This window comes from Mustela lutreola, chromosome 5 (assembly GCF_030435805.1).
Source record: "Mustela lutreola isolate mMusLut2 chromosome 5, mMusLut2.pri, whole genome shotgun sequence".
NCBI classification, from domain to species: Eukaryota; Metazoa; Chordata; class Mammalia; order Carnivora; family Mustelidae; genus Mustela; species Mustela lutreola.
In genome coordinates, this window is record NC_081294.1 from 80664094 (window position 1) to 80682269 (window position 18176).

At 44.0% G+C, this 18176-nt stretch overlaps 1 protein-coding gene across 6 annotated transcripts in view; it reads left to right on the forward strand.

Annotated features, from left to right (window-relative positions):
• ARHGAP26 (Rho GTPase activating protein 26) overlaps positions 1-18176 on the forward strand; it is a 448623-nt gene that overhangs the window by 423944 nt on the left and 6503 nt on the right. For 3 of the 6 annotated variants that reach the window (XM_059174923.1, XM_059174927.1, XM_059174926.1), the window contains exons 21-22: positions 3544-3654; positions 9424-9515. The exons of 1 other annotated variant lie outside the window; for it this stretch is intronic. In XM_059174923.1, the coding sequence (XP_059030906.1) occupies positions 3544-3654; positions 9424-9515 (203 nt within the window). Of the gene's footprint in view, positions 1-3543; positions 3820-9423; positions 9516-18176 lie in introns of all 6 variants that reach the window. 2 more of the 6 variants (XM_059174922.1, XM_059174924.1) reach the window with 2 other exon arrangements.

Genomic DNA, 18176 nt, shown 5'->3' on the forward strand with positions numbered 1-18176 from the left:
GCCTTCCAGTTGAATCCAAACTAAAACAGCAAATATTCATTTCATGCTAAAGTTTAAGCTCTTGTTGTTGTTGTTGTTGTAGCTGGCCTTAAAGGGGGTGGGGAAGAGGAGTAGGGTACAGGCAGAACCCCAGAAATGAAAAATGTGCTGGGGCATTCAGCTCAGATACTCACAGCCTTACTCTTAGGATGGTAGAGAAGCCTTAGGGGCTCATCTGCTAAGACTGTAGTTACAAAATTACTTTCTCCTATCCTAACCTCAGTCATTTGTTATCTTTGGCCTTCTTAGGGAAAGTGAGAATTTGATAGCAGCTTCAGAGCCAGTAGCAAACTGACCTTTATTGTTTGTGTGTTTTGTTTTAGGTTTTTTTAAGGGAGAGGTTTTTTTGTTTGTTTGTTTATTTTTGTCTGCTGTTGTCATTTTTCCATAAGCTATAGCCAGTCACTTTGGAACTGAAGGGAAATGAAAGATTATACAGTCTTGGGCCATTAGCATCATCTGTGTGATCTTATTTCCCACCTATATGAGTTGTATCTGAGTTGTATCACAATTAAAATAAAATGTATTCCTTGCTTCTTGGAATAATAGTTATATATTATTGTCATTCTTTTGCTATAGATATCCATCATTAAATAAATAACACACGTTCTATAGTATTGCTGATCATAAGTTTTATTGACATGATTCTGAGCACAAATGAGTAAAAAGCATAATTCCAGCAGTTTAAAAAATCAGAGTACTGTGGTGTGTGCATTTTATTGTTACGCTAAAATATAGTCATCATAAATTTTAAATTGTGGTCATTTTATAGCAAATAAATGTCACTGCTATGAGTAAAACACAAGCAAACAAATGAAATTTTATTAGTTGTTAAAAATGACAGTCAGTACAATAAGTGACATGGAGATTGAAGAGTAAGTTCTTATAATGGTTTCAAATACCTTGGAATTCCAACTGTACCCCCAGATAATTTCAGCCACGTACTACTAGCCAAGAACCACTTTGATAGGCATGGATGTGAAAAAACATTCAGAGCCCACATTGTGTTTATAGAGTATGTCCCCAGCTATGCCTTTAGCCAAAGGCATGATTCTTGTACAAATGAGATAGGAAGCTGGAGGTGTTTTGTACTTATAAAAGCCACTAAAAAGGAAAAAAGAATACAAACAAACAAAAAGTCCTAAGACTTTTTAATTGTCCTGTGCTGACCACTGACCAGAGGAACAGATGAGTTCAGGCCTCTTGGCCTGGGCTGCTTGCTCTCTTGAACTTGCAAATTTTCCCTGGTCAGATCTTGGGTTCCTGGGCTGGGTTGCAGTTTGGAAGTCATGGCCAGGCCTTGCCTACTAGGTCATTATCGAGAGGGGAGTATTGTGGGGAGAGGCCTGAGAAAGCAAGGTCTTGCTCACTAGCTGCAGCCATAGAAGAAAATGAGGACTGCACAGTTAAAATGAGGCAGCACTCTCTCTCAGGACTCGAGACAGAGTCAAGCAGGAGAAGGTATTCAACTAATAAGAGAGTAACTTATCCCTTGGCTGCCAAATCTTACTGTCTTATGTTATAGTTGCTTTTTGGTCAGTCCGATCTTGTTAAAATAGATTGGGAACTCTTGAGGTTAGGGACCTTGGCAAATGCTAAATTGTTTTCCATTTATTGTGTTTGAACATATTGTATGTTCAGTAGCTTTTTGCTGGATTACTTGAGAAAAAGAAAAAAGCCATATTTTTAGAATTTAATCTCTTATATTATATGAATTCCATCTGCTATGTGAATCTACCAGAGAGAAGACTGGAGGCAGGATTGGAGAATTTACAATATGTTGAGTCTTAATGAATCTGTCTGTTGCTACATTCCCAATTTCCTTTGCAAATGTGGCAGGGATCTAAAGGAAACTCGTAAATCAGTGGTTAAGAAGGCTTCTAGTGCTGTGACCGGGCCTATAAGGAAGCTTGGCACAGCATAAAGGAATAGAGCCAGTCCTGCTACCCTAGAGATAGGACTCTGTGGTCGCCAGAGCCCAGGGCTGACGGCCAGGGGAACAAGGTCTGAACCTCGGCCCTGTCACTTAGAGGCAAGTTTCAAATTGGCCCCAAGCTTCCACATTTGTTTTGTGTGTCTTAGCTTGTTGGCAAAGTTAAATGAGATTTATTAATTTACTCAGTAATTATTTCTTGAATACTTACAGGCACACTATTTTAGGCATTAGAGATAGATCAGTAAACAAAATGGATACAAATCCTTGCCCTTATAGAATTTATGTTCTAGAAATATAATGTACGTAATGGCATTAAATAAGTGTTTCATTCCTTTAGTCTGTGGATATCTGGTGAACTCATGTGATAGGTTTTACTGTATATTTCCATGAGAATGTATGTTATAACCATAGGTAATTAGAACCATTATTAGATCTCATGTCTGAATTGAGAATGGCCCATTAAGTAGAACATTTATGCATTCTTGCTAAATCCCACTATGTTTAGAGAGTCTGTTGCACTGGAATTGGATTGCTGTCATTTTCCCCCCTGCTAAAGTGCTTGGATCAAACATTCCAGCAGTCGGCTGAGGCTCAGGACTGCAGGGGTGTTGTGGCTGGGCGATTTCCACATTGTTTTCTTAGTCATTGGTCTTCCCACAATCTGTGATTTAATATGATTTTATGGAGTTGCTAAGATGTTTGTTTGTGTAATTTGTAGAAATAAGTCAAAGGGCTAACGTGACCAGTTAAAAGTCATAAGCTGTGTTTCAGTGAGTAATTTTAACCTTTCCCCTGTAAACTTTTGATCAGCTACCCATCAAAGAACAAAATGACAGATTGAAGATTTCTGTTCCTCATTTTTTCATTGCCTTCCCTGTGGGGCTTTTTCTTACTTAGAGCGTCACAATGCCCAAAATCCATGAAAAGAGAAAGGGCAGGCCTGGAAAGCAAACCTCAGGGGAACCTCAATGCTGTGGGTAATGTGTGCCCTCTCCTGAGAGGTGTGCGTCCAGACCCTTCATCTGCTATCGTATTTCTGATGCACTGCTTCTCTGAGTCTTCAATGGCACACAGCCCGTTTAGTTAAAAATGTAAACAGGAAATGGTTTTCTGGCTGAATGGCCCGTGTGGCCCAGAAAAATGGTCATTTTTGCTGAGATCCAACTTTAAAAACACTCTCACAGCAGTGGAACCTGAAGGCCTCTTAGAAACTATCTCTGTTCCACATGGGCTGGTGCTAGAATATGAGTGGGAGCTCACACACATGGGCCCAGGCCATCTTCCACCAGTGGGCAAGGCACACCATCGAAAAAGCTCCTGTGACCTAGAAAGCAGCTGTTCTGCAGGGCAGAGAGACTCCTTAATATTCCAAAGAATTGCAGAAGAGATGCTACTTGGAATATACCGAGGTCTGGTCTGGAGAAATGTGACTTGGCACTGACAACACAGCCAGGTTTCAGTGCTCCTTGTCTGCTCCAGCTCCCCATCATTTGGCCTCCCATGAACCTCATGCCCCCATTGTGGTTTCCCTCTGTGCTGACGAGTTTTCTGATTGTTCTGTCTTGCAGCCCCCCGAATCCAAGCCCAACTTCACCCCTCTCGCCATCTTGGCCCATGTTCTCGGCGCCATCCAGCCCTATGCCCACCTCATCCACGTCCAGCGACTCATCCCCCATCAGGTCTGTTGCAGGGTTTGTTTGGTTTTCTGTTGCTGCTGTTGCTCTCTCATTGGCTTGGTCCTCTCTTCATGCAGTGTTCAGCCTCTTCGTCAACTTTGTTCCCCGCCATCCAAACCTGCACTTGCTTTTTGACAGGCCAGAAGAAGCGGTTCGCGAAGACTCCAGGTAAAATCATGGATGATGACCGATGTATTCCTGTTTATCCAAAGCCAGTCAGGAACAGTGGGGGTGGCTAGCCTCTGCCCTCCTGTGATTCCAGCCTCAGAGACCGAAGCTGGGAGGGACATGTGCATGAACCAGCATGGCATTTTCCACATCTCTCTGAACCCTTCCTCCAATTTCTGAATGAATCCGTGATGCCTGGAGTTTGGGGAAAGAGTGCCTCCTGGATGGGCCCCTGTTCTCTGAGTCATGGAGCTTTCTCTGTGCTTTGGTATAAGATAATACTAGAGGGAACAGTGCTGAGACACATACTGGCCTTTCCTTCCCTCATTTTTATCAAGTAGCATCAGGCAGCATTTATTTGTGAGGTTTGACTGTTGGCCATGAGCATTGACCCCTAGTTGCTAAAACCAGAGTCATGAGAGAGATGAATGTAATGGAATAAAGGATGGAGATGTGAAGCAGTTTCTCTTTAAATCATCATGGCTGCCTCCTTGCCCTCTGTGTGCTCCAATCTCCGATCTTCATGTATCATGGACCCTTAGCACTCATGGGAATAGGCAGCACCTCTTTCTCAGAGTTGATCTAGTTCTTCTCCTCTGGTTTGAGGATGTCTAGACTTAATTCTTCAGAGAAAAGAAGCTATTTAAATTAAAAAAAGAATTAATTAATTAAGAAAGAAATTTAGAAGAAAGAAAGAAATTAATTAATAAAGAATCTCTCTGCTATATGAATCCTAAGGCTGTGTCTCTCTCAAATTTAGTTTCTGCTTGCAGACAACTAAAATGTAGAGCCCAATTATAAAGCATCATAAGTCCCCGGAGCCTTAACAGTATTTTCTTGTCCATCTTTTTCTCATAGCTGTTTTTTTACCTGAAGGATGGGTCCAGCGGAGAGGCTTAAATAATTTGTAACATTGAGTCTCACTTTTAAAAAAGAAAACCCATGTTATTTATATATAGAGATGTATATATTAGTTTATTCTTCTCCAGGATCTTTCCAGTCTATCATTGCATTCTATCATCTTGTGAGAATGAGAGGAGAAATGGCCTGAATGGTCTTACAGAGAAAAAAAACTAAGGCACAGAGAGTTGACTGTAGTCCCACCAGTGGATGAGAGCCCATCCAGAATTCAGGATTATTTGTCCTCAACTCAGCACTCTTTCCTCCAAACATGTGGGTGCCCCCAAACCCAAGGTTCCATGCCACTCCCAGCTGCAGAGCCTGCCCTGCTCTTCCTGATTTTCTGTCTAGCTTTGCAGTGGAAGGTGGGAAAGGTAGCTTCTTCATATACTCTTATCCTCATCCTGGGAATAAAGTTAAAATTCAGACCCTATTTTTCTGACACTCAAGTTATTTCCTCATTATTTCTGACATATTCTGGGTGCTTTGGGAGACATTAACTTTCTAGGACATGAGATACGGCATGGATCTAACCAGAGCAGTTCAGTCACTCATTCCCCCATGAAGACCTGAACTGCAGCAAACTATAGCCACCTCCCAATATGCATCACTACTCATAGAAGAGGCTTGGTCATTAGCAGAACGTGTTTCCTTCATTTTGAACAAAGGGAAGTAAAATCTTCAAAACACTGGTCCCTTGAACAGAATGGACTGGGGGACTCAGAATGGTAGAATCATTCAGGTAAAAAGCTGAACATATTCTATGCTTTGAGGATGTTCACTTTTTTGTGTCTCTGAGTTTGGGGGCCTGTTGCCTAACCAGTATCTCTACCTCTGTACTCCGTTCCATCACCCAACAAATTTTCCGGGTCTTTTTTTTGTATTTTTCTTTCTTTAGCTACTCCTTTCCATCTCCCAAAGCATTTGATGATTGACAAAGCACAGTGGCAATAGGATCTGCTATTGTAGTAGGTCTGGGGTCATGGTTATTCAGAACTGCCCACTCTGGCCATCATTAAAATAGCACCATTTGGATGATACTATTCCACAACACTTTAGGAATCTGCCATTTTGAAATAGGAAAAGCAGACTGGGGCTTGGAATCAGCTGTCACAGGGCTAAGTGTGTGTGCCGAGGTGAGCACAGATGGAGACCCTACTGGGAGCTAGCCCATCAGTCCTAGCCAACAGAGAGGATTAAAGTCCCCTAACTGCCATTGGGGTATGCAGCCAAGAGATGGGGGCATACCTGTTGTTCAGGTCCAATGGGGCCTTTTCCCCAGATCCATTTCAAGAGCATGAAGCTTCAGATTTCCTTCCCCTGGCAGAGCTTTTAAAAAGTAAATACTCCATAGGACCTAATAAATGGTCCTGTGAACTTCTACGTAATGTCTCCTCTGGGAATGATTCCCTCTCCCCTCTTTCAAGCATTTTCAGTGCTTCTTAGTTCAAGCGCAGGAAGGAAGATGACTTTAATAGCACAGCAGAGGAAGGGTCATAGAAGCATATTCCCTTCACACTTCCCTTTCCTGTTACCCCTAGAGAAGCTCCCAGCCCCTAAACCATAGCTTCCCTTTACACAGTGGTTCCTGGCCTGAATGATCAAGCTGTTGCATCCTGCAAGTCTGGCTAGCCCCACCTCCCTGTAGTGTCATCTGATGGACAGTGGGTCGTCATTTTGCAAGGTTTGCAAGGGCATTTGAGGGAAGCTCCTCTGAGTGCTTTTCTGGCCTTGTGCCATGCTCAGAGGCGAAAATTAAAAATGAACCAGCAGAAGGTTCCAAACTTGTTCATGCCCTTGAAGGCCAGCTGAGGTCTGAAGGGCACTGTTTCAGGAGCAGCTGAAGGCACCTCAGGCTCTCTGTGTCCAGTGTTGAGATGCATTGCAGAGAATGGGGAGCCAGAGAGCCAAGGATGCTTGGTGTGGGGAGTTTTAATTTTTTTTAAGTCAGAGCCAAAGCCAAACACAACCTCAGTGCCAACAGGATCTGTTTTGGTAGGAACCCTACCTTAAGCAAGCTACTGGGGCTTTTGAGAGCGAATATAACATAGGACCCTGGACCTGTTGGGCTGACAAACTTTTAAAAAAGATAAGACTGTTCCCCGGATAGAATTGCCAGATTTAGCAAATGTTTAGCAAATAAATGAAAATACAGAATATTCAGTTACATTTGAATGGTAAATAAATGGCAAATGATTTCTCTTATGTAGTATTTGGGACATACTTCTACTACAAAAGCATTTCTCCTTGATCTGAAATTCTAATTTAACTAGGTGTCTTGTACTTTATTTGGCAGCCCTGGTCCTGGGAAACAGGAATAGGAGGTCTCAGGGGAAAAGACCTTCTTGTAGATTGTCAGTCACCTCTTAATCTAAAAAAAAAGCAAGTCCCTTTCCTGATCTTTGTTTTTATTTTTAATGGATTATTTTATTGTCACTTGATTCAATTCCAAAAGCCTAACATTAGTAGAAAATTTACTCCTCTTGAATGATAAACTTCAGCACCTGAGACCATTCCCTCTGCTTGATTCCTGCCAGATACCCCACTTGGCTTCCCTGGTTTGCCCATTTTGTCCCATTCCTTTTATTTAATGAAGTTAATAAGTAACCTCTATGAAAATCCAGCTGGAGGAGGCTTGCCTCAGTAATCTTACCCTCACCTTTGATTTTTCTCATCCCTGGTCTATGTACTCTACCCACCGGCTGTGAACTGTCCTCAGGGACCAGTGACCAAGGTTAATGTCAGATGGATTCTCCTTCTACCTTCTAGGCTCTCCTTGCCTGCCATTATGGGATATGGGCCATTTTATCACTTTTTATAACCAGGCAACTCCTCCTCTTGGCTCCCACTCCCTCAAAAACAAAAACACTATTTTGCCCTCCATGGAAAGTTGCACAATGGATGTTTGGCCCTTCCTGACAATATGCAGACTTGGTTCAGTTAGATCACAGAATATGCCTCTGGTGCAGAGCTCTATTCTGAGTTTAATGACAATTACCCCAGAAAGAGCTGTTTTCCACTTAAAGCTCAGGAATTTTGATGGCTCTTCTTTCTTTGATTCCCAGTGAATCCACTTTATTCTCTCCCACTTTCCCAATTTTCTCCCGCCTGGCCATCATCTGTTGGCCACTAGAAGACCAGAGAAAAGAATGATAAAATATGCCCAGCAACAATTCTAGATAATCATTTATCATGATCATTCTGTGCAGCAGAACTTTTAAACTATCTTTCCTTCAGTTTTCATGGAGCCAAGACTAGACCTTCTGATGCCTGGTCCCAGTATATGTGTCCATCCATCCATCCATGGCTTCTCCTTTCCAAAGAGAAGCTGGATTTGGTGACTCTGAGAAATAACAGTGTCATAATGACCCAAGACCCCTGCCTCTTGTGATTTTTATCTGGGTTTACCTAAGACCAGACTTTCCTCACCTAAATCTCAATTGGCTGCTAGAAATCAGTGTGCCAGAGGGCATTTAGCATCACTGGCTCCTGGAGGCTTTCTGTTAGTCAGATGAAGCTAGAGTAAATAATCCATCCCTGGAATAATTGTTTAACCCAGAGGACCTACTTGCTCTTTTGTTATTCTGCCCTGAGCTCCTAAAAGTACTTCTTCAGAGGGAGAAGAGATTACTTTTAGCAAATAAAGAGTCAACTTCTGACTGTTAAATGTTATTTGTTTTATGACCCTTGAGAAGTCCATAGATCATTTGGAACTATTTGGATATCAAAGCAAAAATTGATAGAAGGTAATGGGATTTACCGGTTCTTAGAATTTTCTCTTTAGATCAAGTCCAACCTACCACCTGTTTTTTCTAAGTAAAGTTTTGAGGGAACATAGCCATACAAATTCATTTACATGTTGTCTATGGCTGTTTTTATGCCACAAGGCAGAGCTGAGTAATTGCAACAGAGTTCTTATAGCCCACAAAGCCTAGAATACTCACTGCTAGGCCATTTAGAGCAAGAGATTGCCAACCCCTAATCTAGAACAGTGGTTCTTAGCCCTGGTTGCATACTAGAGTCACTTTGAGAGCTTTTCAGAAATTATTTTGATGCACATATATACGTCATGTTCCCCCTCCCTTCTTCCTCGCCACGCTCCCCACACACATTCATGTAAGTGCTCACACACACAACTTGTCTGTTCCCTGCCCTACCTTGGGGGTCGGGGAGTTCCAGCTCTGGAATCCTGCTCCACCAGCCCAATGAGAAATAAGTGACATCTGAGAAAGCGAATGTCATCCCGTGGCCTAGAGCCGAAACATGGTTGTTAGAATTTCTGCTTTTTTGACTCCCTGAGCATTGCCAGTTTTCAACCAGGTCTGTTGTGAGTGCTCTCCAGAGCAACTGGGAAGCTGCCCAGCCTCCCTTTCCCCAAACTACTCCTGCTCCAAGAATGGGTCTCAGCTTATATTCCCACTGTTCAGGTGTTGTAACTCCTAGGCAGAGTTTCACATGACACAAGGTGACCTCACAAGAAGTGTGGTTTCTCAGGGCTTATGTCTTGTCTCTGAATAATTCTCATTTTTCTCTGGTGACCTTTGCAACTTTTCCACCTCATGTTTTGCCATCTGGCTGCCTTGTCAGGCTGTTGCCGCAAGAGACAACTAGGTGGCTTGCAGGGAAGTGGATGAGAGAGATTACATATCTGGGGCTTTCAGAAGGTTTAAAAATACTGCTAAATAAACTCCTGTTTTCACACAGCACACCGTTCCGGAAGGCAAAAGCCTTATATGCCTGCAAAGCTGAACATGATTCAGAACTCTCGTTCACAGCAGGAACGGTCTTCGACAATGGTGAGTTTCTCATCCCCTTGCAGAGCTGTGGGAGGGGTAGGGGAGCAAAAAAAAAAAAAAAAAAAACCTGTAGTTTTCAAAGTTCCTACGAGGAAAAAAAAAATACAGTCTCTCTCTCTTGAATGGGTAAGACTGAAAAGAAGTGTGGTAGGGCGGCTAGGGGAGTAGCAGCGAGACTTCTAGAGGCACTGTCAAGAGTAGGACAGTCTACAGAAGTCTTCACTTGGATAGACTCAGCCTCATGGAGCTGTATTGGACATGAAAAGTGACTGTGGGGGCACCTGAGTGGCTCAGTGGTTTAAAACCTCTGCCTTCAGCTCAGGTCATGATCCCAGGATCCTGGGATAGAGCCCCGCATCGGGCTCTCTGCTCTGCAGGGGGCCTGCTTCTCTTCCTCTCTCTCTGCCTGCCTGAATATTCTGTCAGAATATCTCTCTGTCAAATAAATAAATAAAATATTTAAAAAAAAACTTAAAAGAAAAAAAAAAGTGACTGTGTACCTGGACAGGGCTCCGCTCAGCACCTGGCAGTGGCTTTGAAAGTCTGGGAACTGGACAGAGGATAGGAGATAGCGGAGCAGAGAACAGGGATCTTGCAAGTGGCCAGCTCAGGGTGAAGACTGAAGCACGCAGGGTCTGTGCCTCTTCTCTTCCTGGGTTCAGTGGCATTCACTCTCCATAGCAGGTGAGGCTTATTTCCTGGCTAGCAGGGCCCTGGGCAAGCTCAGGGTCAGTGAGCTTCCATGCAGCCATGCTTGTCCTCCCCCTGACTGTTGGGAGTGTAGAGTGGACTCCCTCGGGGCCATCTCCCAGCAGACTCCCAACTGTCCTGCTCAAGTATCCTGTGTGAAAATGGAGTCGTGGCACCCGCATGGTAGAACTGGGAACCAGTCTTACTTGCTGTACCTTTTTCTTGTTGGTTTTTGTTTGTTTTCCTCCCGAAAATAAGGAAAAGGTAGTATTTTTCAAAGTGACTATTGATGTCACAGTTGGTCGTAACTTACCATTTACCTAAGAGAAAAATCAGGATTCTGGGAAAAAGCCAGAGTCTTTGTTGTAGCTGAGATTTTTGCCAGATGAAGTTCTCCTTTGGGGTTAATCTTACTGGCTTCTTGGGTGAAAGGGTCCCTTCTTTTGCCCACAGGAGAAACCCAGAGCTGCTGCCTGATTTCAGGAAGCAGACATTTTCACGGGCTGCCTTCTTGACCTCCGGTGGGGTAGTGGCAGAGTTCCTGAGCAGGGCTGAGTGCCTGTTGCCCAAGCTCTCCCCTTCAGGGCTGAGTGCCCCACTTTGTCCTAGGTCACACCTCCTGCCACCTGCTCAAGAGCCAGAAATCCAGAGCAGCCAAGGCCCCCATGTGGCACTGGAGTGCCTCAGCTCTAGATTCAGGCCACCAAAGTGCAAGTCCAGGCTCAACCACCTGCTTCTGTGTGAACTGCAGCAGTGACAAACTCTCTGTTTCTCAGTTCTGTCCCCTGCCACGTAAAGATAAGAGGGTTGTGAGGGAGAAGTGCAGTAGTGCACATCACATATTTAAGAGCATACTCAACACATTAAGCATTCAGTGTTATTATCATGATGATGATTGCCATCATTATGCCCATCTAAGAGCCTAATGTTCTCATAGCTCACTGTGACCCTTTTATATTTGTCCCTCCTATAACACAGGCCTGGCTCTTGCCTGGTCAGTAGGTACCACACCTTGGCCCTCTGAGTCCTGGCTATCTTTAGCAGCCTCTAAGCCAAGTAAAGATGGACTCCTGGGGACAGTCTTGAGTACACCTCCATGTGAAGGGGCAGCCCCCTGTTTTCCCAGCCCTGCATTCAGCGTTGCAGAGATAATAATTAGGCATGGGGAGACAGGTCACAGAGCACCTGGGGGATTCCTAGGTCACACTAGGACCTTCTGAGCCTACAGGAGCTGGGTGGGGTGAGCCCATGACTGTATGTGGCCTGCTGGGCGTGTGTCCTCTTGTATGGTTCTCTAAGCCCCAAAACACTGTCCTTAAACCTTGTCTCCATTAACTTTCACTTGGGTGCTTTACATATCCAAGTGCACAGCCAGCCAGCTGAGCTGCCTCTCCTGTCAGCAGCTGGAGCATTCCGGCCCTGGCAGACCTGAGGTGACATGGGTCCACGGAAGGCTGTCCAGAGCCATGTCATTGACAAGTGTGCTCTGCCTGAATAGACCCACGTGGTGAAGTCCCATTGCAGCCCTAACATGACGCAGCATTCCCAGCAGACAGACCTGCGTGGGCTGCATGCAGGCCTTCTGTGTCCTGCCCTGCCAGCAGGGGCAGGCCTTCTGCCTAGAGATGGGCAGGATTTGAGACATTCCCACGTTTACAGGTGAATCCAGAACTTAAAGTCTGTCCTCTGAACCCCAGTTCACTGCTCCTGTGGGCCAGGGACTGTTATGTTCCTATCAGCTATTCCCTGTGACTGCACAAAGGACTCCTGATCTTAGGGGCAAACTTGGTCTAAACTCTCAAAAGGTATGTGTATGTGTGTGTATCTTGTTTGTGACTCCTTTTTTCAAGGGCAACCCTCTTCCTTTTTTTTTCCCCCCCAAACAACTTTCTTGAGATACCCACATACCATACAGTTTACCCATTTAAAATGTACAATTCTGTGGTTTTCAGTATATTCAGAGTTGTGCAACCATTACTGCTATCTAATTCCAGAATATCTTCATCACCCCCAACAGTGCCCCTTAGCCCCCCCAGTACTCCCCCATTAGCCAGGAAACCACTCCTCTACTTTCTGTCATTATTAATTTGCCTGCCCTGGGTATTTCATATAAATGGACTTACACAGTATGTGGACTTTGTGACTGGCTCTTTCCACCTAGCATAGTATTTTCCAGGTTCATCCTTGTTGGAGTGTACATCAGGACTTCCTTCCTTTTTATTGCTAGGTAGTCTTCCCTTGTGTGGATATACCACATTTTATTTATCCACTCATCAGTTAATGGTATTTTGATTATTTCTACTTTTTGGCTGTAACCATGCACGTACAGATTTTTGTTAGACACCTTTGAGATCTCTTGGTGATAGACCTGGGCGAGGGCGGAGGTACTACTGGGTCCCACAGAAACTCAGTTAAACAGTTGAAGGAGCTGCCAGACTGTTCTACAGAGAGGTTGCTTCATGTCATCTTCCCACCTTTTTAAGTCTCCTTTTTGAAGCAGCTTAAGTAGGTAACCAAAGAGGAAGGAAAAGAAATCTAGGTGATTTTTAACTGCCAAGTCCTTTCCTTCCCTACGGGGTGCTCTGCCTAGCACGTCCTGGGACTGAGTGCACCACACAACTTGGTCATCATTGTAAATCCTATAATGATAAAGGAGAGCGGGAAAGAGGTTTGGTTTAAGAGTCAGAGACCTTATCCATGCCTTCCTGTGATCTCTGGGAGTCATGGCAGAGGTCATTGACATCAGCTTGTTTGTTTGTTTGTTTTTTTTTTTTTTTTTTAAGATTTTATTTATTTATTTGATAGACAGAGATTGCAACTAGTCAGAGAGGTAGGCAGGGAGAGAGAGGAGAAAGCAGGCTCCCCGCTGGGCAGTGAGCCTGATGTGGGGCTCGATCCCAGGACCCTGGGATCTGACCTGAGCTGAAGGCAGAGGCTTTAACCCACTGAGCCACCCAGGTGCCCCCATCAGCTTGTTTTTAATCAGGAATGCCCTTTCACATTCCCTGAGGAGCAAAAGGCAAAATGAAACCCCAAAGAAAACACCTCTCCGTGTTGACTGAGCTGCAGTCAAAGAAGGATCTGACAAAATGTGAATCCACTTTTTAAAGATTTACTTATTTATTTTATTTACTTATTTTATACTTATATATATTTATTTTATATAAATATTATATTTTATAATATATTTATTTTATATTATATATATATATTTACTTATTTTATTTACTTATTTATTTTAGAGAGAGAACAAGAGAGCATGCATGATGGGGCAGGGGGCGCGGGGAATGGGGACATGCAGAGAAAGAGAATCCCAAGCAAGCAGACTCCCCATTGAGCAGGGAACCTGCTGCCAGGCTTGATCCCAGGATGGACCCTGAGATCACAACCTGAGATGAAACCAAAAGTCAACCAAAAGATGCTGAACTGACTGAGCCATCCAGGCACCCCATGAATACACTTTTTGTGGTGATTCCTAGAAAAGGCTACACATACCCCATTTCCCTCCTCCCTTCACCTCTGTTGGAGAAATCAGGCATTACGGGAGAAAAAGCTGTTAGCATGTTAGGCAGGGACATCATTTCCTTTGTTCTCTCCCTTGCTAGTTTGTTTCTGGAGACATCAGGTAAGAGCTGTTTAAGTTGGATGCTCTGTAGCTGTGAGATTAAACCATCAGACCAATAGGAACAAGGTTTCTTAATGACAGGCTTCAAGAGTTCGAGTTCCTGTGTGTTGTCTTTTTCAGGATCAGGAAGAATGAATAAGGAGGAAGAAGGAGGGGTACCCTGAGGGGAAACTCTGTTATTTCGCAATGATTAATCAACAAGCCTTTGGATTCCAGGGGCCTGTGCTGTGAATCTGAGGTGGCTGCTCAGTCAGCTTTTGGACTTTGTGCAGGGGGGAATGGGTGTGCAATACTCGGAAATAACTCCACTGTCAGCCCTTGCCAGTCTACTAGGAAATAGCCCATTTCACCAGGAGCACCTCAGATAGTAACTGGAAAGAGAAATAAGTTGTGTTCTCAGGAACATTAGTCATTTTATGGCAATGTGATTAGTGGTACCTGGAAAATTCACATGGTAGTCACTAAAATTGGGTTCTTGGGATACTTCCCTCAAGATTTGAGGTGGGCTGGATCCATTCATTCCCAGGGTATGGGGTACTGCATGAGTGTAAGATCGGGCTGCCCTGGGTTTCCGCAATAGAGAACACCCTCCCAGGGGACCACTGAGCTATTCCACCGGTGGGGTTTTGGGGGGAGGTCCTCAGTGAAGTCTTTTGGACTCCACAGCTGTCTCTACTGCCAAATCCAAACACAAACCCAAGCCGCCTCCATCTCTTACCCAGGTGTTTCCATCAGCTACCTATATAGTTGTCACGTCAACTCTTGTCCCCATAACCCATTCTCTGTGCAGCAGCCAGAGTGATGTTTGGAAATCACACCATGTTATTCTGTTTCACATACTCCTGGCCTCCCACAGTTATTGGTGAGTGCCTCCACAGACCAGCTCCTAACCCCCAGCCCTTCCCTTCCTCACTCACTGACTGTTTTTGTAAATGAAATTTTATTGGAGCTTAGCTACCCATGCCTCTTTGTCTACATATTACCTATAGAGCTACAATGGCACAGTTGAGTAGAGACATACATTTACAATCTGGCTCTTTGAGAAAAATTTGCAGACCACTGTTGTGAAATCATACCAGGCATTCTGCCACCTTAGGACCTTTGCACTTGAATTATCTGCTGCCTGGCTAGCTCCTTTAGATCCTTTAGGTTTTAGCTTTTTTGAGCTCCTCTCCATACCTACATCCCTATCCCAGTCTCTCTCTCTTCCCTCATCACTCCCTAAAATTATGTGCTTCTTTATTAATATATTGCCTTGATTCAAGAGCAGAATCCTTCTGCTTGCTCAGTACTGTGTCCAGGGTTCCCTAGCACAGTGTCTGGCACAGGGTAAGTGCTTAATAAATGCTTGTTAAATGAGTAAATGTATTCAGCTACACAAGAGTTTTTGCCTCTTCCAGCCAGTGCTGCTTCCTTTTGGAGCAGTCAGCCATTAGAGATCCTAGCCACATGCTTGCTGCTTGTCCACAGTGAGAGAAGGAAAGGAGAGAGCATGAGTTGTGTGTTCAGGGGTGTAGGGAGTGTGTATGGCTGGAGCTGAGAGAAAGTGGTTGGCAGAAAGCACATCCATGTCAGCAGCAGCTTATATTAGATGCTTGCTGGGCTGGAGAGCTGCCTGGGCAACTCATGGAAACACTCCGTGTGTTTATATAGCACATTGGACATTGGTGCAATTCAGAAAGTTGGACATTGGCTCAGTTGAGCTCAACAAGTACTTATGAGCATCACTGACGTTCAAAGCACTGGGCTAGGCAAAAGCTCTAGTGGTTAGACCATAGCCTCTTTGGTCAGATGCCCTGGGTTCAGATCCACCTCCATTCCCCGTCAGCTTGTAATATTGGGCAAGATGCTTAAACTCTCTGAGCCTCAGTTTCTTATCAGTAAAATTAGGCTAATAGCAGAATCAACTCCACAGTCATTCTGAAGATGAAAGGAGTTGGTACAGGCAAAGCATTAGCAAAAAGCCACCACTTGGCATGTACATATATATGTATATGTGCATTCTTAGCATGTGCATATGTATCATTCTTATCCCCATATAAAGATCACATTCTCTGGTTGAATATAGGTGCAGTGGTTTGTAAAAGGGCATGGTCTCTGGAGTCAAACAAGCTGGGTTCAAACACTAGTTCTACCACTGTGATCCTGCTGTACAAATTAATTTATGTTTCTGACCCTTAATTTTCTCATCTGTAAAGTACAGATAGTAAAATGCAAGCTAGGATCTTTAGGATCAAATAAACTGATGTATGTCTAAAGCTCTCAGTCCATTGGCTCCTTCCCAGGCACTGTTAGCTTCTGTCATAATTCACCAGGCAGAGGGGAGTCACTGGGTGAGACAGTACAGACTAAGTGTCCTTTAAAAAAGGGGGAAGCAAAGCTTAACACATTTAAACAATGTTAATAGGACCCATGAATAATGTACAGAACGTACCATGAGCATTCCAGGAGTTTGGAGAAAAGAGGGTACAGGTAGACCAGAATCCATGCCAGTATTTATGAAGGAAGTAGGGCTTCAGCTGAGCCATGAAGTGGGAGGACAGGAAACAGAAGACAACAGAAGCTGGGAGGACATCTGATGTTGCCTCCCTCCTCTAGCAGTGAATGAGAATTTGCGTTTTCTTATTACCACCCTCGTTACAGAGGCATTTTGGCACAGAAAAGTCATAACCCTTACCTTTCTTTGGATGAGTTAAAAAGACAGATCCCTGGGCCTCCCTCCTAGAGATTGTGTTTTAACTGGCATGCCTTAGGGTCCAAGACTGCAGTTTTAATAACCATCTAGGTGATTTGGGTGGTCTGCTACCATGCCTTGATGAACCCAGCTTGAAGACCTCCGTGAATCCCAGTCTAACCTGAGGGCTGCACCGTCCCCTGCCGTCTCCTGTGACACAGCTCCTGTTCTTCAATATGGAGGACCTCCTTTATCCCTTCTCACTCTTCCCTTACTCTGCAAATTCCATTTTTAATGTTTGTAGACATTACTACCTCAACACCTGAGATGTGTTTGAACAGCTGGCCAGGAAGGGAGAATGTCTGAAAGTGAGGGACTACGTTTATCTGGTGGAGTAACAATTCAACTAGGAGCTCTGCTGTAAAGTGGAAGGGGTCGTTTTTTGTTTTTATTTTGTTTGTTTGGTTGGTTATTCTTTCTAGGCCTTTTATTTTGGGGAGTGAGTTTGTTTGTTTGTTTTGGTTCTGAACATTTGAGGTTCCCCTAAGCTTGGGTGGGTATTGAGACCAGGCCATTACTGGGAGAGAGCCTTGTTGAGCAGTCCAAGTGACTGGTGAAATGATGCAGGATCCGCTGTTGACTAGCCCAGCTGTGTCGTGGCTCTCTGCTGATTGCTTTCTCCATGCTGGCCCCTGGAACTTCACAAGAACTCACTGACAGAGTACCAGTTTATAGGTACAGAAATTAAGTGATCTTAACATTGTAAGCTGGGTGGCTGGGCAGAAGGCGGTGGTGTTGTTTGGGTGCTAGTATCTTAGAGGTAGGTTGAGAGTTTCATCATTGGAGAGGACGGATTGCTTTTAAGTTGTGTTGTGTTCTTCCGTGGCACTTTTCTTCCAGACTCCTCCTTGTGTGGGCGTCATGAATCTGAAGTACCCTTACTATTTCTGGTTTATTCATGAAGCCTAGTGATACAAAATTATGCAAGCATTGTGGAGGCCAACTAATAGATGTTTGAGCTTGTCTTTTCCTGAAGAAGCTTTCAAGATTACATTGACGTTGATCTATAAGCCTCAATGTGTATCCTTTTGCTACTCCCCCATTGCTTCCTTTTGTTTCTATACTTGCTTCTTTCCCTAAAAACTGAAACTAGAGTTATATAGTAGCAATGGGGGCGGAAATGCTTTTCTAAAACAAGCTCAGGAAGTCACTTAATTAGCCTAGGAAGGGAATAAGAGAAAATTCATTCTTTCCAAACAATCTCAGAAAATTGGACTTTTCCTAACACACTAAGAGCAAATACGTTGCCGTTCCCATTAAGAGTGATCTGTATATTCCTAGTTTACAAGCATGAATATCCGCGCCCCCCCCCCCAGGTCCCGTGATTCCTTCTCTTTTTCCTCCTGCTATTGAACTTTGCAGACTCAGATGGATTTTATATAATCTTTACAAGATCACTAATTTCCATGAAGATGGATTGTGATAGCACAGAAATGAGTGGGGGTTTTTTTTTGGGGGGGGGGGATATTGAAAAATCAAAGAACTGGAGATTTTGAAAGTTGCAAGAAAGAGAGGAAGAAGACAGTTTTCAGTATCGTATGTAGGAGGGAGGAAAATTCTAGAGAACAGCAAAGAAAACTAAGGTTATGTGTGGAACCGAGAGGGGGCTGTT